This window comes from Perca flavescens, chromosome 13 (assembly GCF_004354835.1).
Source record: "Perca flavescens isolate YP-PL-M2 chromosome 13, PFLA_1.0, whole genome shotgun sequence".
Classification (NCBI taxonomy): domain Eukaryota; kingdom Metazoa; phylum Chordata; class Actinopteri; order Perciformes; family Percidae; genus Perca; species Perca flavescens.
In genome coordinates this window covers 13,681,894-13,705,813 of record NC_041343.1, presented here as the reverse complement: position 1 = coordinate 13,705,813, position 23,920 = coordinate 13,681,894, and the positions used below count along the sequence as shown (strand labels likewise).

General features: G+C 39.8%; 2 protein-coding genes across 2 annotated transcripts; one reads left to right on the top strand and one right to left on the bottom strand.

Moving 5' to 3' along the window:
* Window positions 1-170: 170 nt before the first annotated feature.
* gucy2d (guanylate cyclase 2D, retinal) lies at window positions 171-11,132 on the bottom strand. The gene is made up of 19 exons (XM_028595918.1): window positions 11,028-11,132; window positions 8,377-9,397; window positions 7,951-8,252; window positions 7,491-7,863; window positions 7,306-7,390; window positions 7,110-7,215; window positions 6,849-6,965; window positions 6,660-6,740; window positions 6,321-6,497; window positions 6,077-6,233; window positions 5,833-5,982; window positions 5,035-5,183; window positions 4,775-4,938; window positions 3,478-3,670; window positions 2,599-2,773; window positions 1,936-2,034; window positions 629-723; window positions 437-519; window positions 171-255 (listed from the first exon to the last, which is right to left on the bottom strand). The coding sequence occupies exons 2-19, from the start codon at window positions 9,224-9,226 to the stop codon at window positions 171-173; spliced, it is 3,441 nt and encodes a 1,146-aa protein (XP_028451719.1). The 5' UTR covers window positions 9,227-9,397; window positions 11,028-11,132.
* A 5,402-nt stretch (window positions 11,133-16,534) lies between these two features.
* On the top strand, window positions 16,535-23,916 carry hsd20b2 (hydroxysteroid (20-beta) dehydrogenase 2). Its single transcript, XM_028595909.1, has 11 exons — window positions 16,535-16,685; window positions 18,319-18,365; window positions 18,524-18,599; window positions 18,722-18,832; window positions 19,339-19,406; window positions 19,535-19,579; window positions 19,708-19,742; window positions 22,534-22,615; window positions 22,756-22,821; window positions 23,533-23,682; window positions 23,773-23,916. The coding sequence occupies exons 1-11, from the start codon at window positions 16,535-16,537 to the stop codon at window positions 23,914-23,916; spliced, it is 975 nt and encodes a 324-aa protein (XP_028451710.1).
* Window positions 23,917-23,920: the final 4 nt, after the last annotated feature.

The window sequence follows — 23,920 nt, the reverse complement described above, 5'->3', positions numbered from 1 at the left end:
TTGAATGTAGCACAAATTATGATGACGATGATTGTCATTGTTGCATGTTCAACTTTTCCATCACACATCTCTCTGTGTATTTTTTTTACTGAAAAACAATGTTGATCTAGAAAATATCGATTTTCAAACATGGACATCAGTAAAAAAAAAAAAAAAAAAAAAAAAAAAACCTAGCCCATCTTCTTCTGTCGATCCAGGAATTTTTGTCTTCTGTCAACAGGTATCTCTTCTACAGAGATATCACGACTGGTTCCCCTGTAATAGGAAATACAGATTTGTATGTACCGTGACTGGGACACAGATCAGAACACGACATACCATTCATACCGTCATTTGATGACATTAGGTTGTGCTAAAGTATAAATGTAGTGCAAAAGTTAAATCAGGCAAATCACTTTTATGCGTATGTGGAGGAGTAACCAAAACATTCACTTACCCTTGAAGGTCTGGAGGAATGGGCAGGTGCTTGTTGAAATCATCCTTCCCAACCAACCAATATGTGTACTCAATCCCTTTTCCCTAGAAAAAATAATCATTAGCATTCATTGGCTATTGTTACGATGTCAGTGTTACAGTGGGTATATTATATCTTCTGTGTATATTGTGAAAGTGTTTTTATTCATTTTACCTTTAATTCTGTCAGGCCTCTGGTTTGAATTTTGTATCCCATCTCCAAGCTGTTCAGGATGGCAACTGTTCTTTGGTTGACGTGGATTCTGAAAGCTATGATAGAAAATACAAAACAGTCCTCAACATTTGATACGGAAATTGCTTTACTATGAGTTATATGTATTGGTTTTGGAAATTTCTAAGGTTAAAAACGATTGTATCTGAGGAATTTAGAGAGTCAGGCTGTGATTTGGGTATTAAGCCACTTGAAGGCAGTACAGTACCCATAAATGCTTTGCTGCTAATTACAAAAATACAGTACAGTCACTAAAGAAGTATTCAGATCCTTTACTTACAGAAAGTCCACACTGTGGAATTACCTCTCTACAAGTAAAAGTCCTGCATTCAAAACATTAGCAACTTAAATGAAAGTATTATCAGCTAAACTGCTTGGGGCACCTTTCCATGGGCAGCCCCCTAACTCTGACATCTCTCCATTAGTGCATGTGTAATGTGTGTAATAACAACAGAGTTAAAACATTCTAATTTCACTTTGCGGGATTAATAAAGTATAAATTATTATTATTATTATTATTATTATTATTATTATTATTATTATTATTATTATTATTATTAAATGTACTTAAAGTACAGTTGTATGAAAAGTAAAAGTACTCAACTCCTTTACTGTTAGGTAGTTTAATCCACAGTTTAAACCGCCCTGTTTTCAGTTTTGTGAAGATGCATTTTCCAGCTTGTCCAACAGGATTTGAAATAGTTAATTACTATGTTTTTGGTTCACCACTGAGATTAAGTGTAGTAGAAGTATAAAGCTGCATAAAATGGAAATACTCAAGTAGTACCTCTAAATTTGTACTTAAGTACAGTACTTGAGTAAATGTACTTAGTTACATTACAACACTGTATTTTAGATACGGTAAATTAGATCTGTACTGTTTAGTTTAAAGGTAAATAGTTTTGTGTATTACAGTATGATTTTCTGGGAGCTCTATCACATGTGAGAGTTTTATTTTTAAACATAAGTAAAGTGAACTCAAGTTCCTACTTAGTTTATATAGCATGCAGAGGGTAATGGAGGCAATCTCAGTGACGTGGACATTTACACTAAAACTTCAAATTGGCCTCTAATTCTACTGATAGTCTTAAAGGATTAGTAAGGACTGCTCACTTAAAGCCCTGTTTAGCCTCAGGCAGCATGCACACAGACTACACCTGTCCTCTTAACAAATGTCAATTTAGAAAAAAAAAATTTTAAAAGAAAAAGGAGATCTGTCTCATCCACATAATTATGTATGAGACACTCACGCAACGATGTGGACTCCATTCGAGATGCTGTGTTGACAGTGTCTCCAAACAGACAGTACCGAGGCATCGTAAGACCCACTACCCCTGCTACCACTGGGCCTGCAAACATAGCAAGCAAGAACACACACACACACACACACACACACACACACACACACACACATTGCGACTATAACTTTGAACACTCAGTTTTTAATACAAGTTGAGCTTCTACTACTCTTTCTAGTAGACTCATAATCTTTTTCTATTACGATAAAAGTACACTATGAATTTATGTTAACCAAAACATGACACTAAAGTTGTGCACTACCACGTCTCATAAGGAAATTCATAGAACAGAGTTAGAAATCCAAATTATGCAGTGTGTTATGTAATTGGATGACAGCCCTCTAAGTGGATAGCGTTTCACTGTTCCAGGAATAAGTTCCAGACAAGGATAAAGGAGGTAAAAATACCTCCTTGCCTTAGCAGCTTGGGCTCTTGTATTCTTAATCCTCTGCAACAAATGAACTTTTACTCACTTTGGAATGGAGTTTGGATTTATTTCATGTCATATTACTCATTACACATGTATGTGACTCTTAAAGTAATCACTCATGGTAAAGATCTTTCCATATGCAACATTACTTCTGTGTAGTGTAATAGGATGAACAAATTGCTCACCAGAGTGCAGGCCAATACGAATCCTGACTTTCAGGTCAGGCATATGCCTCATCTTGAAGGTCCCAATGCAGTGGAGAATGTCAAGAGACAGGTTGGCCATCTCAGCTGCATGGCGGTTGCCGTTCCTAGTGGGGACTCCTGAGGCTACCATGTAGGCATCTCCGATAGTTTCCACCTAAATACAATAAAAATAAGAGTTCAACACACACACACACACACACACACACACACACACACACACACACACACACACACACACAAAATGGCAAAACATCTTCAACCTGGCGTCACTGAAGATCTATACAATCACCACAGTTTGAAGGTTAGCCTCCCCAAAGAAGTATCCAACCAAATGTCTCCCCTTCTGTTCCTGAGTAACGGCGTTGAATAATGGCCAGAAAAGTGTTTTTTTGGACATTATGATGTCACAGTGAAATTGACCTTTGACCTTTTGGGTATAAAATGTCATCACTTCATCATTTTATCCTATTAGAAATTTGAGTAAAAAGTTGCAATTAGTGTATCAATTCTTGAGTCATGGCCCAAAATGCATGGTGAGGTCACAGTGACTTAGACCTCCAAATTCAAATCAGTTCATCCTTGAGTCTAAGTGGACGTTTGTGCCAAATTAGAAAAAAAGAATGGGGCGTACGGAAGGACGGACAACCCGAAAACATAATGCATCCGGACCCAGTTGTTGCCGGCGCGAAGGCTTCAACTGGCTTATTTCTTCCAAAGCTGATTTATATGGTCTATAAAAGATCTGTTCCGAGTGTCTGTCACTTTATTTAAAATACAGAAAACCATTTAAAGATACCATCAATTTGAAAAATAGAGGTGTTCATCATTGTACCATACGTGGGATCCCCGAACACTCACCTTGTAGACATCATGCAGTCCAATGATAGCATCAAAGAGTGAGTAAAGGTCGTTGAGTAAGTCGACCACCTCGATGGGATCGCTGAGAGCTGAGATGGTGGTGAAGCCCACGATGTCACTGAAGTACAACGTGATCTCGCTGAAATGCTCTGGTTTGACGGGCTTGCCTGTCTTCAGCGCCTGGGCCACAGACCTGAAGGAGGAAGATGATGAGTGGAGAACACTGCTGAGGTGCTGAAGCAGAAACAGTCTTCTCCCAAGAGATGGAGACTGCTCAAAGTAATCTTACTTTTTTTGGATTATGTGATGATTTCAGGATTTCCTCCCAAACTATTATCATTGATCATTGCAAACAGGCAAAGTATTGTTTCTAGAAACATGACTGAGACACACACAATGAAAGCATGGTGTGACTCTCTCCTCTCAACTAATATGATAATGATTCAACAAGATATGATTAAACTAAATCTAATGCTATGACGAGAACACAGTTGAGTATGTTTAGGTGTTCTTGTTTTGACTTTTAGATGATGAAAATTCTGGTAACATCATCCAGCTCTGAGACAAAAAAACAAAAACAAAACTGAGGCGGCTGACCTGTTACACATACACATCATGCAGTATTGTAAATGTATATCCTTTGGAGGCCTCAAGACATAAATTAACCCAGTTCCTTCTAAAAACAAATACCCTCCGATAGAAACAGACTGTGACTGATATCTACGAACAGGACATGGTTGCGAGCTAAATCTAATGAAAGTTTTAATTATGGTGTTTGCTTTAGACTCTGGTTTGACTCTCTGATCACATTCCTATTATTGGTTGTTGCACAACCATATGTTTGGTGGAACAAAATGAGCATGGCAAAAAAAAGAAATAAAGATGAAAATGAAAAATAAAGGAAAACATTTTGACTATTTTGACAGTTTGATTGTGGTATCCTGCTCAAGAGATGACAGCACCAGCACAATGTTCTTCTTTGTGGTCTTGATTCAGCTGCATTTTGGTCTCCACAGTTCCTGAGAACTATTAAGGTAAATCCCTGCAGAAGACCTGATACATCTACAGTGTGTCAGGGAGCAGCCACCCTGCTGAGATGAGATTGATTCCCTGCCTGCTTTAGGGAGGCTATCTCTGACCTTTGACCTCCCTGAGGAAGTAAAACGAGCATCATTTAAGTATAATAATCTATTATAATTGTGCTGATGCTCTACAGGCCTCCAGAGGCCATGACTTAGAGCATGACGTCACAGTTTCATTATGTCTGTCATGTGTCAGTTAGTTGCTGGACACTCACTTGGGCAACATCTGAGCCACCAGAATGTCAGTTTTCTGCCTCTCCACCTCCAGCTCCTCTGTCCTCTCTCTAATCAGATCTTCCAAGTTGGAGGAGTACTGTTCCAACATGCGCAGCATGGAGTCGATGATGTTGGTCTTCTTTCCCTTGGTGATTTCCTTGAACTGTCACATAAAAAAGAGGGAACTTCATCTCGAACTTGCTACTTTCAAACAAAACAAAGCAAGATGTGGACCAACACGGGTTTTCAGTGTTTTTACCTGTTTGAAGATCTCCTCAAAGGTCGGCCTCTTCTCTGGATCTTCACTCCAGGACTGTTTTACAATCTGTATCACCTCCACCGGGGCCTCGTCCACTGATATGACAGGCCGACACAACGGAGGAGGCTCTTTGACTTTGCTGATAATCTCTGTCAACACACCCAGACAACACACAGATGTTAGGCACACACAGCAAATGCACAAAAACAGACAAAAAATGCTGTGATTTGAATACAGTTGTCTCTAATGTGATTTTTTGCACCCAATTTTGTCAAATAAATGTGAATGTCATTGATAATGGAAAAAAACAGACATCAGACAGTATTTTCAGGAACAATTCTAATATTTGTCATTTTCTTTTGTTTATCAATGTTTAAGCCCCCAACGTCTCCTTCCAGGCAGTGCTGCCTGGAATTCACTAGGATTAGTAAATGGTTATGGTTATGGTTATGGTTAGGGTTATGGTTAGGGTTAGGGTGCTTTGAAGTCAACGGTTGAAGCACTGTCTGGAAGGAGATGTTGGGGGCTTAAAACACCATTGAGCTTTTCTTTTCAGTTCACTGTGAACTGGTTTTGTGTGTAAAGTGAGCAAAGAGCAACAATACATTGTATGTTATTATTTCCACAGGTGGGGAACATAAAGAACATGATGGACATTTCAAATAGCACTCGTGCAGATCTGCCAAAAATATTTGAAATATTTATAAATCTTTTGCACATGGCCCCAACACATTGGACTTCTTCACTGTTTCTTTTCATGTTACCATGCTTTGGGGTTACTAACCCCATATCACTCACCCTTAGGAGGCATGTCCAGCATGCAGAAAGGTGTAGAGCGAGAGATGACCTCCTGCGCGATGATGGAGAAGCTGTAGACATCTCCAAAGAAAGTGCCCCTCTTCCTCAGACTGGAGCTTCTCAGCAGCTCAGGAGCCGTCCAAAGCAGATCTTTATTGAAAAAGGATGCACAGCAATATAAACAAAAAAATTTATATTTAAGAGCAAAGTCCCTAAATGAGTCTGAGGATGCACATGAACTCACCCTCTGGCTTTTCCCCTTCAGTGTCAATGTTTTGGGCAATCAAAATTTCACTGAACCCATAATCTGTCACCTTCAATACAAAGCGCCCGTCTACAACACAGTTACGGGATTTGAGCCGTCCATGGATGATGTCACGATGGTGCAGGTACTTCATTCCCTAATAACAATAAAAGTTTGAGGAAAACGTGAGCGATGAGAAAACATGACAAGAAACACATGTAACATGTAATATTGTCTCTCTTACCCGAATCAGATCCATTAATAGGGAAGACTTGAACATCCAATCAAGACGCACTTCCTCATTGCTGAGCAGATTCTCCAAGCTGCCCCTGGAGCAGTGTTCGGTCACAATACCAAAGATCCCAGAGTCGAAGAACATTCCCAGGAACAGATTGAGGTTCTCGTGCCTCATGTCCCTGAGCTGATTGGAAGACAATGCAAACAGCAAGTAACTTTTATGCTGCAAGAGGAATATCCCTCCGTTTGACATATTGTATTGAGGCTAGGGACCATACCAGTCTGTATTTTGTTGTTTTCTGGCAACAAAGGAAAGTACTTTGAATAATTACACACATTCACGTACCTTGATAAAGACAAACTCAGTTTTGCTGTTGACACCTGAGACAGCTCCATTTGGGCATTTCTTCAACCAAACCAAGTCACCCTGGGACGTACACAAATTGACACAGTCTTTGTAACAACCAAGGACATCCAAAGGCATGGGCACCAAAATGATAAACAGGAGTTTTTTAATGTGCCAGACTCGCCTTACCTCAAACACAGCAATATTAGAGCTTTCTGGTGAAGAGGCCAAGTAGCTACGACAAGACACTGAGTGGTTAGGCGTCTTCTCGACCTGGCTTTTCAGGAAACTTTCGTCATTGAGCTTCTGCTCACACATACAGTTCAAAGAGGACGGGTCAGCTTAGAGAAGATAATCTTTTACAGGTAAACAACTTTCATACATCACACTTGCAAATCAGAGAGAAGCAAAATACAGTCAGTACTGTCAGAGATTTAGCTCAAAACTGACCCGTTTGCTGATTTGAGTGTTGATGAAGACCAGGTCGTCCAGAGTCAGGACTACCTTTGTTGATCCACCACCACCTCCAAAGCTAAACCCAACCTTGCCAGATCTCCTGGACAAAAAAAAGAAAACAATTTTGAAAATAATCACACACGACATGCACCGGATGAGATATGATTCTTTGATACTCTCTTTTACGTACTTAAAATGAAGAAAGATGTAAACTCCACATCCAACCAATGCAATGAACAAAATGAAAAGAAAGAAGAGACTGAATGCATCCAGTCCTGTGGGAAGAGAAGAAAAACACAGTTTGAATGCACTGAATTATTCAGCAGTGTACTAGCTTATATTTATTTCTGGGGAAGAAACTACTAGTGCACTCACCTCCATTACAGGCAAAGTATGGGCTAAACCAGCACATTGAGTCTGAGTAGGGCGTGCTGCCTGCAAAATGGATCGAACGTCCAAGGTATTTCAAGCCACCAAAACTGCCATATGTATGAGCGGCCTCCAGAGCATGAGTGGAGTAGAGAGAGTTGCCATAGCCACTGTAGTCCAGCACTACATAGCGAGCTTGCATGCCTTCACCGTTCTTGCCAGCCTCTAAGTGCTGATTAAAGCCATCAAATTCAAAGCCGCCCTTGCTGTCACCCAGGATTTTACCTGTTACCCAGCGGCCTTCATTGGTGCGGGCCTGCTCAGCAGCCATAGCTATGTAGTATATCATGTTGTAGATGGTGCCAAAGAATGGAGAAACCTAACAGAGGAGACAGTGATGCAATGATTTTGATTTTATTTAAATGTTTATCATTGTCTATTATTTCAATATACAATAGAGTCTCACCTGCTCTGGTGGGGTGTTGCTGCGGATTTCAAAGCTGTCTTGAGCATCTTTGAAGGCCTCATAGAAATTGCGTTCTCCAGAGTCCATAGTGATGGTGAGGACCCCATCATAGGCTTTCCGCAGCTTGGTGTCATTGCCTAGCGAATAGTAGGCTGCATCCTCGTACGGTAGTGAGTAGAGGAGGGTGTCGTAAGGGATGAACACGTAGCCACGGTCGATCATACGCATGGACAAGGCTGTTGTCAGAAGCTGGTACTGGGCTTGGCCACCAATCAGAACAGAAGGCATGCACATAATGACCACTGTGGAGAGAGGAGGGATTAAACACAAATTCATTTACATGATTCATGTGGAATAAAACAGTGTGGCGGTTGTTTTAAATTGTTTATTTGTCTTATTTCAGTAATCTTTACATCTAAAACTCACCTCTGACCCGGTCTGTTTCCCGCACTGCTGTCAAGGCTCGCCGAGGCCCATCTTTGTCGGACTCCATAGTAACCACAGGGTTGACAGGCAGGCCAAGGGCCCTCAGTGATGAGGCCAGCTCCTGTCCTGTGGCTTCCCACAAATCTGTCTCCTCTGAGATTATGGCCACATGGGCCCAACTAAAGTACCGCAACACAGCAAAAAGTACACGGGAGGACAGTGGCAGCGGCCGCAGGAAGGTGGAATACATCCCTCCTTCATTCATGCTGGGTTTGAGGCAACCCCAGGAAAGAATCCCAACGTCCCACTCTTTTGCATACAAAGCAGCTGAGGAGCAGTAGCCTGGGTTGGCAGGGCCCAGGAAAGCAGCACCATAACCTTTCAGCTCAGGAAAGCGAACAAGAGCACGGGATGACTTGCAGTCCTCACTGATCAGCGTGTAGTCATACCAGTAGCCTTTGCTCAGGTAGGGGTCCTTGTTTATGCGGGCTGTGGCCAGACTGGCTGCCAAGTCAGGGAGGGCTTTGGAGTATAAGATGTCACACGTCCAGGGTCCAACCAGGACCACCTTGAAAGTGATCGCCCAGGCTTGACAGGGCAGAAATGAGAGCATGAAAAAGAGTAGAAGAAGCCAGTTCCAACACCAGCTCCTGGAGCGTTGCACACAGGATGATGGCAACTGTGGTTTTGATGATAAAGCTGCTAATGATTTAAACAAACTATATCCACTGCAACTGTTTGCAGCCACTGGCCGCACATGTCCTTTTCTCTTCACTTTTATGGAGTCGTGCTGCCATCGTGGGTGGTAGGACAGGTTGTGCAGAAAGCGAGGGTCTCTGTGACTTGCCATTTTCCTCACACAGCTATTCTGATGCTTCAGACACAGAAGGAGTGCGGAGAGTTTAGCGTGATTAGTGTGACAGTGAGTGTGTCTTCGTGGATAGGACACTCTCCCTTGGCACTCAGCAGGCCTCTAGTCCAAAACTGGACAGGCGTCGAGACGACCCCAAGCCATCACTGCCTCCGGAAAATAAGAAAAAAAGGTAGAATTAGAAAAATTGTAGCTCGTCAATTCAGCGTGATCTGTTTTTGCTTCCTATGTCATGTGATACAAGCAAGGACACTCCAGGGCTTATACAGTCTCCATGTTACTGTCTTGATCCCTGACCTGATCTTGTTGAGCTGTTTTGTTTAACAGAATGTCATGTTGAATCTTATCAGCATCTATCTGTTTCACTGAGGACATGGTGCCCACAGTGTCAGTAGTGTTCCTTGAAGAATTAATGGCATGTGTGTAGCAAGCTGATTAGCTCTGCCAGGGCCGAAGAGTTTAAAAAAGGAAGTGCCAGGTAATGTGGAGCTAAATCTGGCCTTGATGTCTCTAGCTCTATCTATCTCTTTTTCCTTCTAAAATCAATCTCTTGAGATCTTCTCAGCCATCCATTTGGCATTTGACTTCGTCACCTCCAATCAATCCCTCAGATTCTTGAAACCAGCATCTAAATTTGTACTAGCTGCTAGATATATCTCAGGATTAAAACATAGTATGTTTCAGGCTAAATTAGAAAAGTCAGTCGGGCCCTATTAATCTCCAAACATGAACGGAATTAAGACACTAGTCTAACTGTATGTCAATCACTGCTCATGCACACACATTCATTCTCCCTTGTGGGGGGAGGGGCTTAGGAGACCGTTTTGGGGGGAGGGACTGAGAAGTTGGCGATGTTCAAATTTTTTGGCTAAATCATGGATCTTTGCTATCCTACCTACAGCACCTTTAACTACTTTCTATTCAGAGCTGGACTAACTTTTGAAATGTTAAAGACTGTGCTGCTATGACTATAATCTTCTGCTTTGCTTACTGTCATCACAAAACTCCATGATTGGACATTTTCATGATCTACTGTAACCCTAGCAATTATGTTTTGAAAACCAACTTTAAAATCCTGTTTTTAACTAATAAACCAACTCAGCTGATACTTCAGTTGTGTTCAGAAACACACTTAAAAATGGCTGCTTATGTCAAAAGTATTGACATTGACAGCCTGCGAGGGAAACTTTTTAACCTTTATTTATTCAGGGAAGTTTCACTGAGAGGAAGCCTCTATTTTGCAGACCTTGCTCAAGGGCAGTGGTGGTAATGAGGGAGGGGCAAGCGCTGCCCTTTTCACTTTCCCCACCAAGATTTAACATGCCATTCCAGGATTGAACTGACAAACTCACTGACGGTCACTTTTAGACCACCACTGCCTTTAGTTGCAGCTAATGCTACGATTTAAAGCATTGCTTTTTAGATTGAAGGACCAACAAGCTGTCTAAAGTGGCTCATACTGACATTGGCTTATCAGTTCTTAATAGGTTAAGAGGAGCACTGACTAATAAGCTAGTTCTAAAGTGCTGCTTAAAATAGAAATAGATCAAATTATATCGTTCCATCAAAATGCTTTTTACATTTCATGTATGGAGCGTTTAAAAAAGGCTATAGGGATTAGGGATTAGATAATCCAACAGTCTCCCCTTTACATTTACTGGAGTAGCTGTGGTGCAAACAGATTTGAACAACGCTACAATGACACTGTATGATGAAAACTTGTTAATTAACAGAACTATACCTATATTACCCTTAATAATAGAGTAGTTTCTCTACATACTGTGGGAGCCATGTCGATGTTGGAGCCTCTGGTTGAATAGCACCACCCAACCTCCAGGTGGATTAAGTATACAGAAGTATACAGCAGGAACAGTTATCTTTGTCCTTTTATTTGAAAAAAAGATCATAGGTAATCCAAGAAGCATGGAAAGTAAAAAGAAAAAGAAAAGAAAATTATTTCCTCTTGCACCCAAGTTCCTGAAGGACAATACTGAAAATGAAAAAGTTCCACATTTCCAGTACTTTGCTTTAGCTCTTGCTGTTCCCTTTTTGGACTGGGACCCACCCCAAACCACGGAGCAAAGGACGGTGCGTGAGAACAGGTGCAACCCCGAACCAGTGTCTGGATTGGTAAAAAAAAAGATTGGCAATGACCTGTGGAGAGGTAACAGATAAAAGAAAGGGAAGAGTGGGAAGGACAGGCAAGCTTTGACTTCTCAGCTCTCTTTAGCTTTTAATCCTCACAGGTGTGGGAAGAGTGTGGGGGAGGGCTGGAGGAGAAGCAAAAGAAGGTGAAAGTAGAGCTGTATTCACTCTGTATCATTTACACAGTGTGTATATTTAAGTGCTGATGTAGCCAAGATTTCAAAATAACCTAACACAAATCTTGAGCATCTTAATCGATCAATGGATTCAAAGGCTATTTTAACAGAATCGTGCTGAAATTGGTGGCTAACTGGACTGATTTAGACTTTCAACCCTCATCATGCATACCTTGAGAAACTCTACTCAATCTAAACTACTTTAATCCTCTCGGCTACAAAGGTGCCCAAAGTAAAAAATGTAAAAAACCATCACCTCATATAACCCTGCTGCTGCAGTTCAAATCCTTCTGCGGTCTTCGCTTATGCTCTTTGCCTTTCCCTAGTTTTACTACAGTAGCTAAAGATGCTAACTAAAATATAGATTGGTTAAAACTCTCCGCAAGATGGGTATTTTATTTTAAGCTTTGGAGTGTAAAACATTTTTTTCTTCAATAACCTGCAGATCACCTTGGATAAAATGGTAAATAAAAGCTTATATTAGATTGGTCAATTATGTCAAGGTATCTTTGTAGTCTCTCTCCCTTCTCGAGTTGGGGCTCCAAATTCTATAGCAGTCACAGAACAAAGGTCAACGCCAGCATCTTACAGACAAGGGAGAAATGTTAATAAAAAACTATCTAAGCTGGAGCCAAAGGCTGAAAAAATTTTGGTAAGCTAGCAGTAAGCTACTGAAAGTCTGCTGTTGCTCTTTTGACCTGGCAGCATGTACGTTTCACTACAGCTGGAATGCAAGCCTTTGAGGGGAAGGGAAACTCCACATTTAAAAACCAACATTTAAATACAAAGATGCACATAAACGATACAGCAAACAAATGCAGCATAGCTTCAGTGACCGCTTCTGAACTTTGTGTGTATGAAGATGGTCCCCTACTATGGAAATGTGACGGAGCGTTTGTTCTTGTTCGTTCTGTCCTGCACATTGATAGCAGCCTTGTTGAAGTAATCAGATTAGTTAGGTGAGGCTGTGCTAAACTGATCTGCTGCCCGCAAGCCTCTTAGTGACATGGCTAACTGCACTGACAGAGATCACTTCAAAGCAAGGTCAGGCACACAGCTGGCCCAGTTGAGCAAAGAACTAGCTTGGCCTACTGCAGAGGCAGCAGCACTGCACAAATACTGACATGAGGATATCAGCACTTCTGACCTTGTTATTATTTAGCCCTAAATGTTATTAATCTGTAGCCCAAACCAACAACCACAGTCATGAACATAAACATGCTAATTAGTGCAGTGCCCATTCAAAACGTGGTTGTTTGGAATGGGCTGTTTGCTTGGCCTGCTTTCTCTAGAATTGCTTATCCAGACGACTTCACATTGCGCTTCCTTGGGTTCTGAGCAGTACACCTGCCATGCCATAGTTGCGTCCCCTAGCAATAGAGTGCTGCAGGAATGAGTCCTAAAACCCAGAAATTAGCTAGCATTTTTGCACTTCCGGTTCCCTCGTCTCGAAGTGGATGTTTTTTTTTGTATGGACTTTGGTTAGATGCCTGAAATAAGGTCTGTTGTTAACACAAGCTAAAGAGATTTTCACGTTTTGTTCTAACACATAAAGGTAAACACCCGCCTTGTGAATTGTGAAGGTTATATGTGTCTTAGAAAAGGTGGTTGTGGCTAAATGAGACTACAGAGGATGTCTGGGACATTAAACGTCACTGTCAGCTTAGTGGTGGTGACGTTGAAGTCATGCGACTGTGGTGCAGTCAATTTATCGCCAAACATTAGCTTTTTACTTTGCATTTACGCTTCTAAAATAATAAAAGTGGTGTTCATTTGTGAAGATTATCTTGTTGAACAAAACCTGTAAGTATCATAAACGTTTGTTTGCCACAGAGCTCACATCGCTGATGCTTGAAATGTTTGTGTTTGCTACAATGTATCATCTCGGTCTCGATCTGTTCTTAAATGTACTGTAGCGAGCAAAGGAGAGTGAGCAGTACCCAGAATGCCGTTCGGCGGTGTAACAGTTATTAGGGGTCCCCTCTCAATACTCTACAGTGTGACGATAACACACTACTAATAAAAATGTCCTGCAGATTTCAAGATCGATCTTGCAATCGACACTGCTCTTCCTTGAGGAATGGTTGTCAAGAAAATTGAAAGAGAGACAGACAGAGTCTCCTTCCATTTTAGTTAGATTCAGTGTCTGATTTGTAATCTAAACCTATCCAAATGTCTATCTAGATTTTAATATGACACTTTAGCAGACAATGTGATACTGGTATGTGCTTGGTCACATCAAAAACTGAAAAAAGAAAACTGTGGGAGGAGTGATAGAGAAGCTTAGACATTTGCCTCCTCCATGACCCTACTTAATGGATCAGGTGAATTCATTTGGCCGCCTCCCATAGTGACATCACTCAGTCTTTCTAGGATCACAGGTTCAGAGCTGTCCATGACTGGAGAAATAACAGTAATAAGATCACACAGAAGTATGTCAACATCAGACACTGATCGTACAAATAAGCTTATAAACAGCATCATCACTAACACATCTCCAACCCATTCATTTGAATTCAGTCACCAGATCTCACCAGCATCACCATAACACCAAATGATATAATACAAACCTTTATATTCAAATCTCTATTTAGTGATGTCTGTGATTGCTTCTGATGCTATATGTCCTTTTGATATGTCTGGCTATGTTTTTTTTCTTCTTCTACCTGCTGTTCTCAGGTCTCTCTTAAATGTTATATAAATGAGAGAATATCTTGTGGAAGAATGGTGCTCATCCATCCAATAGTTTGGATAGAGTTTAACAGACTATAGGCAAGGAAGTGGTTCTGGAGGCTCCTTGTGGCCTGACTCCAAACTGAGTCTCATTTTCAAGTTCCAGCAACCTGTCATTCTCAGAAGGCGGGACTACAGACGCTGGTTCTATTCATGCATAATATTCATGGCCCTGAAGTAGTATTGTTAATCTGCCTGGGGTAAAATGGCAGCTGTTAGGCTGCTGCAAGCTATTGTGAATGTCAGCTAGATAATAACCTGACAGAGCAAATACTTGAAAGTGTTGCTTCACACAGATATGTCACAAATATAGATGTAGATGAGGTTCTGTTTCATTTTAATATTGTCAGACAATGCCCATGCTAGTAGTGAAAAGGAAAATGGAATTATTTTAATTTTAATTTTGTTAATTAATTAAAGCTATAGTGCGCGACTATTTTATATTCATAAACATCCATTACATTCAAGCCATTGCCAAATGAGTTGATACAAAGCTAATTAAGACTATCAGCTCCACAAAACTCTTTCTGTATTACTCAGTATGGCTATGTTTACAAAATGGTGTAGTCCGACGACATGATGTGTCTTACGTCACCACTGAGAAAAGACAACAGCAGCGTTCAGCTTTGGAGACGAATAGGACATAAAAATAACAAGATAATTGTGGTGCGCAATCACCAGTGACAGAGCTGGTGACTCAAAAAAATTGGGGAGGACAGGAAGAAAACCAACCCCCTGCGTCATGTTATTTTATACAATTTAGCAACTTATCGCTTATCTCTACCTTCTTGTGTTCAACTGAAAATTAAACAGTAAAACAATTAGAATCAGAATCAGCGTTTACTACAAAGTAGGTTTTCGCATACAATGAATTTGCTTTGGTGTTTTGGTGCATTCACAAGTAATGGCTTACAAGATTTCTTATATATAATCACTGCAGGCTCTGGATGGAAATTAACCTTGTGTGCAATTTATGTCACTAGAAGCCTGTCAGTCCAACAAGGGGTGAAGCAGGACCCAGTATGTTACAGTATAAATTTTACACAACACCCTCTGATTTAAAGTCATATTTGTTTATAATTAATAATTAATTACTCGTTTTTAATATATTTTGATATCCCTTTTGCCTCTTAAAAATAGATCACCGAAAGCTTGCGTCATGTCGATGCACCAACATTGTTGTCATTACTTGGAATTCCTCATTGGGGCGACAGAAACTATGCACTATAGCTTTAACAATTAATGCATATGTAAGTGAGAAATGAAAATGCTTTTGTGGGATTACATTTTCATTTAGTCTGCCAAATGTTTCTGTTGCGTTTTTAGATTTTGAGAAAGGAGAGGCTTGGTCCAATGAAGATTTAACAAAAAGATTCAATAACAAAATGGCATGACAAAACAAGTTTTTACGCTTCAGCGGTCTAAACAGCTGTCTCTCCTCACGGATCCACAACTTTCAGCTCCATTCCTTCTCTCCCCTGCTCACTATATTCTCCTGGAGATGTGGGCGGTTCCTTTTCCCCATGTGGCTTATTAGGGCCATTTTCCGTTGGTCTTCATCGCCCAGATGAGGAAGGCGTACTTCTTAATCCTTGTGTGTTTGAGGCCCCTCAGGGCCAAAGATGAAGGCTCTATCATGAGGATGTAAATTCCGCTTAAACTACCAGAATAAACATTCTTTGGTCTAATCTAGTCGGCACCCCAACAGGGGTCAGCTCCAAGACAGATAAACGGTAAAAAAGGTTTCTTCCTGCCGTGTGACAAAAGAAGGGCCACCCCCTCTAAACCTTAGGAGAACAATCAGACATGATTTAATTAATTAATTAACCACCCCCTGAGTTTAAGAGAGCAGACGGACATGATTTAATTGTCTTGAGAAGCTTAGGAATCAGTATGTTAGAGAAGGATATTGATTGGGTCTAACAGTATTGACACAATTCTTCTGCCTAACCCAGCTGCAGCGTATATTGTAATTACATTAAAACATAAAAGTAAATTGACATCAAAGATCAGCATTGTTTTAACATTTTAAAAACTCTACACTTCCATACATATTGTTGTCTGACAAGCTCCCAGTGTCTGACAGCAGCACACACTGAGGGGTGGAGCAGTGTGGGAGGAGTGCAGTACATAAGAGAAAGTTCTCATTTCCTCTAATATAAAATTAGGATTAACCACCTTTTAAACATTTGTCCATCAAGAGAATCCTGTTCAGTCAAAGCTCTGCTGCAAAATGTCATCCACTGAAGTGCTGGCCATCTTTGGAGGATTTACTGTTGTTTTCCACCTGCTGAATCTGGCCTGGAAATGTTGGTGTGGATTCAGACAATTTGTTTTGTCGGAGCTTTGGCATGTTGATTTGAGAACATATGGACAATGGGCAGGTAATGGCAAAGAAAGAAAAAGTGTGTATGTATGTCTTTATGTTCTATTACAAGTTGCTTTTGTAGCTAAACAAAATGTTGGCTGTCAGATGTGTTTACATACGCACACGTATACACACAGTATTTTAAATTATTACATAAAACATTAAAGAGCAATGAAAAACTGTTCAAAGAGATATAAAAACAATAAAAACAAGCTCAACTAGACTAAGAAAGTTATAAAATACAATAATAAAAGTTACAGTGCAGTGTAAGAACATGAATATTTATTTGATGTTGATGTTTGTCTCTCTCCCTCTTTTCTTTGTTATTCCTCGGTAGCCATCCTCCTTACAAACAAACCTCACATTGTCTTATTGTCCTAATGTCTGTATGTTTTATCACTGTCCAATTGTCCTGTGTCTTCTTGTACTGTAATATTGCACTAATAAAAAACATTTAAAAAAAAAGAAGTCTCACAGGCTGAGGAAGTAGAAGTAGTATGGCTATCTTTTAGTGTCCTTTGGGCTCTGCGCAGGAATCTCACCGATATCACTGATTCACAGTTTACTATTGTGAAATTATAGCTAATGCAGCTTTCAGTGACTAAATTTGTTCATTTCTGAAACTGGTGGACGATGTAGAACTTATTAAAGACTGTAAATTAGTGAACAACAGGGTGCAAATAGATGAGATCTGCATGGCAATATTTGGATTTTCTTGCAATCCAAAATATTGCCATGCAGGCTCCCTTTCTGTGAAGTCAGTTTGATAAGGGACTTGATAAGCTGTTCACATTCTTACTTGATGGGACATTTCCGTTTTGTTGCCTGCGAACATTTCAACCCTCTGCAGACACATATCAACTTCAAGTCAATTTCCCATATTCTTTTGTTAAATTGATGAAGTTTTCATTTATTTATGACACTTTCTGATGAATAAACTATTTAATGGTCCAAACAGTATGTACAGAAGACGGCGAAAAGAAACTGGGCCTTTTGTCTTGGGTTTCTGTGAAACCAGGATCTTATCCACATAGAGTAGCAGGGAATGTTTTCTCTGGCTAAGCAACAGGGGGGTTTCAGGACATTTTCCTCCTCTTCCTCTAACTTGTCCTCTCCCCTGTGCCTCTGTCTGAAGTCTTAGCACTTAGAGCTCATTGGCCTCTGCTTTATACTTGGACAATTTAATAACTAACATTTTTATCTGAGGCTCAATGTGGCAAACTGTATTTTAGCCCTGCAGACTGGTTGAAATGCAGAATTATGTGCAACAGTTAGTTTGGCAAATCTGAAAAATGTTACTGTATTTTGGCAGAACTGGTTGAGTCTGGTAAATGAGCTAACTTGATTGTGGTTACTGTGACAAATGTTTTAGAGATAATGTTTTAACACCAGATAAAAACAATATACTCACTACAAGAAAGAAAAGTAGCTACTTAGGTGTAATATTCAATTTTCAACATTCACTTTTACATAAAAACATGACATCAGGGTGAAGTGGATCATATTGTATTGGTAGTCAAATCTTGTAAACTTCTGTCATGACTTAATAACCATGTTATATAACCGATAACCGTGTGAAACAAATGGACATTAATAATTCAATGCAAAATGAATTCCTCTAACATGTCTGTGTTTTGTCTGTTGTGCAGTGGTTACTGGTGCCACATCTGGCATTGGTAAAGCTTATGCCAGTGAGGTGAGTCTCCAACTTCATTCTACAACAGTTTCTCTCCATTTTGGGGGTCCAAATTTGAAGTTAGGAGATGGGGATAGTTGGTTGATATTTGTTAAGCTATTTAAGATCTCAACAGTGCAAAGCTACCAAACGTGCTTGTCCTGCATGTCTCCTTCTAGCTGGCACGAAGAGGCCTGGATGTTGTTTTGGTAAGCAGATCTGATGATAAGCTTCAAATGATTGCCAAAGAGATAGGTGAGTGACGTTAAAATAATACTGTTGTTCTCCTGCTGTTTTCCAGTTGCAGTAAACACATTTGTTTTTCCATGTGCAACTCAAGAGCAGAAATAATCCTAAATATTCCTTGTCCCCTTCAGAAGATCAATATGGACGAAAGACTCGTACCATCCAAGTGGACTTCACAGATGGTCAAAGTATCTACCCTGCTATAGCTGAAGAACTACAGGGACTGGAGATTGGGATTCTGGGTAACAGGTCAACCAATTACAGAAGACTGTAGTATTCAGATGTTTATAAATTGAAAAATATTGGAAGCAATTTTTCTAGAAAAAATTGACAGATAAAACAGCTAGTACAAGACATAACCGCCCATGAGCTTTAGAGGAGCTGGTGGGTAGATTTTTGCCAGGCTGGCTTTCCCCCGTTTTCAGTCTTTGTGCTAAGCTAAGCTAACTGTCCCCTGGCTGTAGCTTCATATTTATCATACTGACATGAGAGTGGTATCAATCTTCTCATCTAGTTAACTCTCCTCAAGAAAGCAAATAAGTGTATTTAATCTATTTCTTGTGTGTTGAACAATTCCTTTAGAGGCTGAGTCACCTGCAGCTCCAGATTTTAAATATGAAAATATGTTTTCTTACCTGTAAAAGGCTAATTCAACAGGCCAAATAGTTGAAGGGAAAAGGAATAGATCAGTTAAAGATTGACAAATGCTTATTAACAAAGGTTGTTTGTGTCTTTGTAATCCACACAGTTAACAATGTAGGAATGGCCTATTCTGATCATTTTGCCTATTTCCTGGAAATACCAGATGTTGAACAGGTAACTTTTGCATCGTTTTCTGAAGACAATACAATAGGTAATTCATTTTGACTGACTCAGGCTGTCAAAGGTCATGCTTGTCTCTAATGTATAACTCATAGTTTCTCTTGTGTGTTTATTCTGACCAGAAAATCACTCAGGTTGTCAACTGTAACATGCTGTCAGTCCCTCAGGTAAGATATCTATGTGAGGATTTACTGGCTGTGTGTTTATGAAGTCACCTTTTCCACTGTATCTAAAAACAGTTTGGGTTTTTGTTCATGGCTATATTTGTTCATGATTTTATATTTCCTTCACTTAGATGACCAGACTGGTTCTTCCAGGCATGGTTGAAAGGTATTGTCACAAACATCCAGAAGTTAACGGTTGATATAATGAGTAATAAGACTGTAAGATTAATTTTAGTTGTTCCAACACCAATACCGGTATCAGAAATGTCTCAGATACTGCCTAAAATGCTGGTATCAGTATTGGCGAGTGTGCGAGTCTATGAACCGATCCGATACCACATAAAAGATGTATTTTAAAGACAACCCAGTCTCACGTCAGTTCGTGATGGCATTACGAAATTAAATCTATTAGAACGTGATACCATTACGTAATTGTGAAAATGTACGTGTTGGGGTCACGTTTTTTATGCTAATGTATTTCAATGAGAAGCATCCTTTCTGCAACTCGGCTGCAGCAGAGAAGCTGGATACAGCTTTGATATTATTGGTATTTTTAGCCCAATAACCGCTGTTTTAATCAACATTTATTCACCAGATCTTATCACGGATTATATGTATTTCTTTTAATGTTATTATTTCGGTCTATTTTGGCCAGCGAAGCTGGATTGCTTTGTTGTTTATTGATATTTTTAAAACTATAACGCTTTCAACATGTATTTAGCTATTATCATGGTATGCATTTCTTTATTTTGATAATATTATTTTGGTCTTATTACCGGTGAAATATTACAGTAAATAAGACAGAACAGTAAGCTACGTTATGAGCCGAGCTGGGTGCATTCAAAGCCGATGTCCCACGATGCAATGCGGGCATTCATTCACAGAATAAGACGGCGATCAGCGGGTCTATAACGCCAGTATCGCTTCAATGTACGTAAGGGATAATGTAAAGCGTTGTTATAGCGAATACAACAACGACGGGGTGATTAGGACCCCGACGCCAATCTTCTTCTAGCGGATTTATTAATAGCTCTCCTCCGGAGGGAACAGAACTGCGTCCATGGCAACGCTCTGCTATGCATGGCAACGGTGTGTTATACTTAGCAACGGTCTGTTATCAAGAAAATAACAGACCGCATTCTACATTAGAATATAAGCAAGCCATGTAATAAATATATATAATCAGTAGTTTTGTCACCAGGAACAAAACGTTGCTCAGTTTTGTTCCAGTAAGTTATGCATCGTAATAACGTTCAAAAGAAATCAGCTGAAGACTCCGGAAGTGACGTCGTAATTACCGCTCGGCGGATAGAAAAGATAAAAATACATAATATTCGTAATATTGATTTTTGTATTGTGTGCTCGGCACACAATACATGAGACAAATACATGAAACTGTATTTTATTATTGATGCTATCTTTATTGTTTAACTCCTCAAATACAACGTTAGAAAAAAAAATATTACGAATATTATGTATTTGTATCTTTTCTATCCGCCGAGGGGTAATTACGACGTCACTTCCGGAGTCTTCAGCTGATTTCTTTTAAACGTTATTACGATGCATAACTTACTGGAACAAAACTGAGCAACGTTTTGTTGCTGGTGACAAAACTACTGATTATATATATTTATTACATGGCTTGCTTATATTCTAATGTAGAATGCGGTCTGTTATTTTCTTGATAATGGACCGTTGCTAAGTATAACACACCGTTGCCATGCATAGCAGAGCGTTGCCATGGACGCAGTTCTGTTCCCTCCGGAGGAGAGCTATCAATAAATCCGCTAGAAGAAGATTGGCGTCGGGGTCCTAATCACCCCGTCGTTGTTGTATTCGCTATAACAACGCTCTATATTATCCCTTACGTACATTGAAGCGATACTGGCGTTATAGACCAGCTGATCGCCGTCTGATTATCTGAGAATGAATGCCCGCATTGCATCGTGGGACATCGGCTTTGAATGTGCCCAGCTCGGCTCATATAGTAGCTTACTGTTCTGACTTATTTACTGTAATATTTCACCGGTAATAAGACCGAAATAATATTATTAAAATAAAGAAATGCATACCATGATAACAGCTAAATACATGTTGAAAGATGTAGCGTTATAGTTTTAAAAATATCAATAAACAACAAAGCAATCCAGCTTCCCTGTCCGAAATAGACCGAAATAATAACATTAAAAGAAATACATATAAACCGTGATAAGATCTGGTGAATAAATGTTGATTAAAACAGCGATTACTGGGCTAAAAATACCAATAATATCAAAGCTGTATCCAGCTTCTCTGCTGCAGCCGAGTTGCAGAAAGGATGCTTCTCATTGAAATACATTAGCATAAAAAACGTGACCCCAACACGTAAATCTTCACAATTACGTAATGGTATCACGTTCTAATAGATTTAATTTCGTAATGCCATCACGAACTGAAGTGAGACTGGGTTGTTTAAAGAAGTTCATCTATGTTCTTTTTCAGTCATGACAGACTCTAAATCTAGATAATAAAAGAAAGTTATCTGGCATTCATTCTCTGTATTTGTTGTATATGTACATATATTAACACTGGTATCGGATCTGTACTTAGTATCGGCCGATACGCAAGTTGGTACAGGTAGGTATCAGAATTTGTTTCAGGAAGAAAATAATGAGTAACACTATACTTGAAGTTTTCTACATAAGAGCGACATGACACTGTCATGAACACATGACACTCACGTGACACTGTCATGACACATGAACCCTAACCCTAACCCTAACCCTAACTTGTCATGACTAAACCGAATGACACTTACTAAAAAAGAATAATGTCATACATTTTTATGACTTGTTTATAATGTTTTATGACACGTTCATGACAGTGTCATGTCACTCTTATGTAGAAAACTTCAAGTGTAACCAAATAATGTTATTGGAACATCTCCAATGAATGTTTGGCTTCCATCTCCTTCCCAGAGGGACAGGGCTGATCATCAATATCTCCTCTGAAGCCGGCGTCCGTCCACAGCCTTTGTTGTCTCTTTATTCCGCCACGAAGGTACTTCCTCAGATCTGTTATTTATGTGCACATATTCATTCAAACACACCCTCATCAGATCACACCATTACACATTCACTGATTAGCACACAATTACATGGCACTTTGTTTTGTGACTTTGACTTTCTTCTTTCTTTCAGATTTTTGTAACATATTTCTCTCAGTGTCTGCATGCTGAGTACAAGTCAAAGGGAATAATTGTTCAGGTAAAGTATATGTTACGTGTACGCAAGCTGGAGGAAATTTAATCATATACAAAAATCATCATCTTACAAAGTGAACCAACATATGATTTCAACCTGTTACCAAAACAAAACAACTTGTCAAAAGATTTCTCTAGAAATAAATGTCGGTCATAAAGGAATGAGTAGATAATAATGCACTCAACTCAACTAGAATTGGGAAACAATGACACTTGATTGAAAATTATTGGAAACAATTAGGGAGGGGGCACTTTGTGTTTGGTAATCCTCTCAGAAAGATGTTTGAGATCCTGAAAGCCTGTTTTTGACCAGGTACCATTCCATCTGAATAACACACACAGAAAACAAAAGAATGATGTTCTCCTTAAATTTGGCTGTCAAAGAAAGTGACTGTACATTTGAAGTTTCTGTGTGTATGCAGTCAATAATGAATTAGAGCAGTTTGTTCTGCTGCTCTCATTGACTCAGGTTATAAGATAAGATAAACTTTATTGATCCTACACAGAGGAAATCACTTCCTTTTCCTTTATATGTTCCTCTTTTTTAATTTACTGCATGGTTGCATCAAACACACCCTACTTTAGATATATCTGCACTGGACTCAGTGTTTGTCAGTCTCAGTGCTAAAACTGAAAATCACTTTTAAAAGTCAGCAATATATGTATGATATAAAGGGAAGTTTAACTAGTCCAACCAGTCATTTTCTCCCCCCAGTGTGTGGCCCCCTTCATGGTGTCCACCAACATGACGAAAAACGTGAATGTCAACCGCTTTGCGAAGAGTGCTTCCAGGTTCGCGAGTGAGGCCTTGAACACTGTGGGTCACTCCAGCTACACCAGCGGCTGTCTGTCTCACGCACTCCAGGTCAGAGAGATGAGAGACTGTGATCACTTACAAACTGTCAGCTGCTATGATATCTTAATGTCTCATCTTCTCTTTCCTATCATCTTACAGGGCATGGCTCTTGCAATACTCCTGCCGGACTGGTTTCGTATGTCACCATTCCTCATAAGAAAGCTACGAAATGTCGCAGAAGACAGCAAATATTATATAAGAGTGTGCAAGGAAAAGGAGAAGCTTGGAGAAAAGGAAGAGTAGTATT

Excerpts from the sequence above, each read along its gene's own strand:
- hsd20b2 (XM_028595909.1), top strand. The coding sequence starts at position 16,535 with ATGTCATCCACTGAAGTGCTGGCCATCTTTGGAGGATTTACTGTTGTT. Across the intron at positions 19,580-19,707 it reads ACATGCTGTCAGTCCCTCAG|ATGACCAGACTGGTTCTTCC; the intron begins GTAAGATATCTA and ends TCCTTCACTTAG. Across the intron at positions 22,616-22,755 it reads CTCTTTATTCCGCCACGAAG|ATTTTTGTAACATATTTCTC; the intron begins GTACTTCCTCAG and ends TCTTTCTTTCAG.
- gucy2d (XM_028595918.1), bottom strand. The coding sequence starts at position 9,226 with ATGGCAAGTCACAGAGACCCTCGCTTTCTGCACAACCTGTCCTACCAC. Across the intron at positions 6,234-6,320 it reads TATTAATGGATCTGATTCGG|GGAATGAAGTACCTGCACCA; the intron begins GTAAGAGAGACA and ends TATTGTTATTAG. Across the intron at positions 3,671-4,774 it reads GTGGCTCAGATGTTGCCCAA|GTCTGTGGCCCAGGCGCTGA; the intron begins GTGAGTGTCCAG and ends TTCCTCCTTCAG.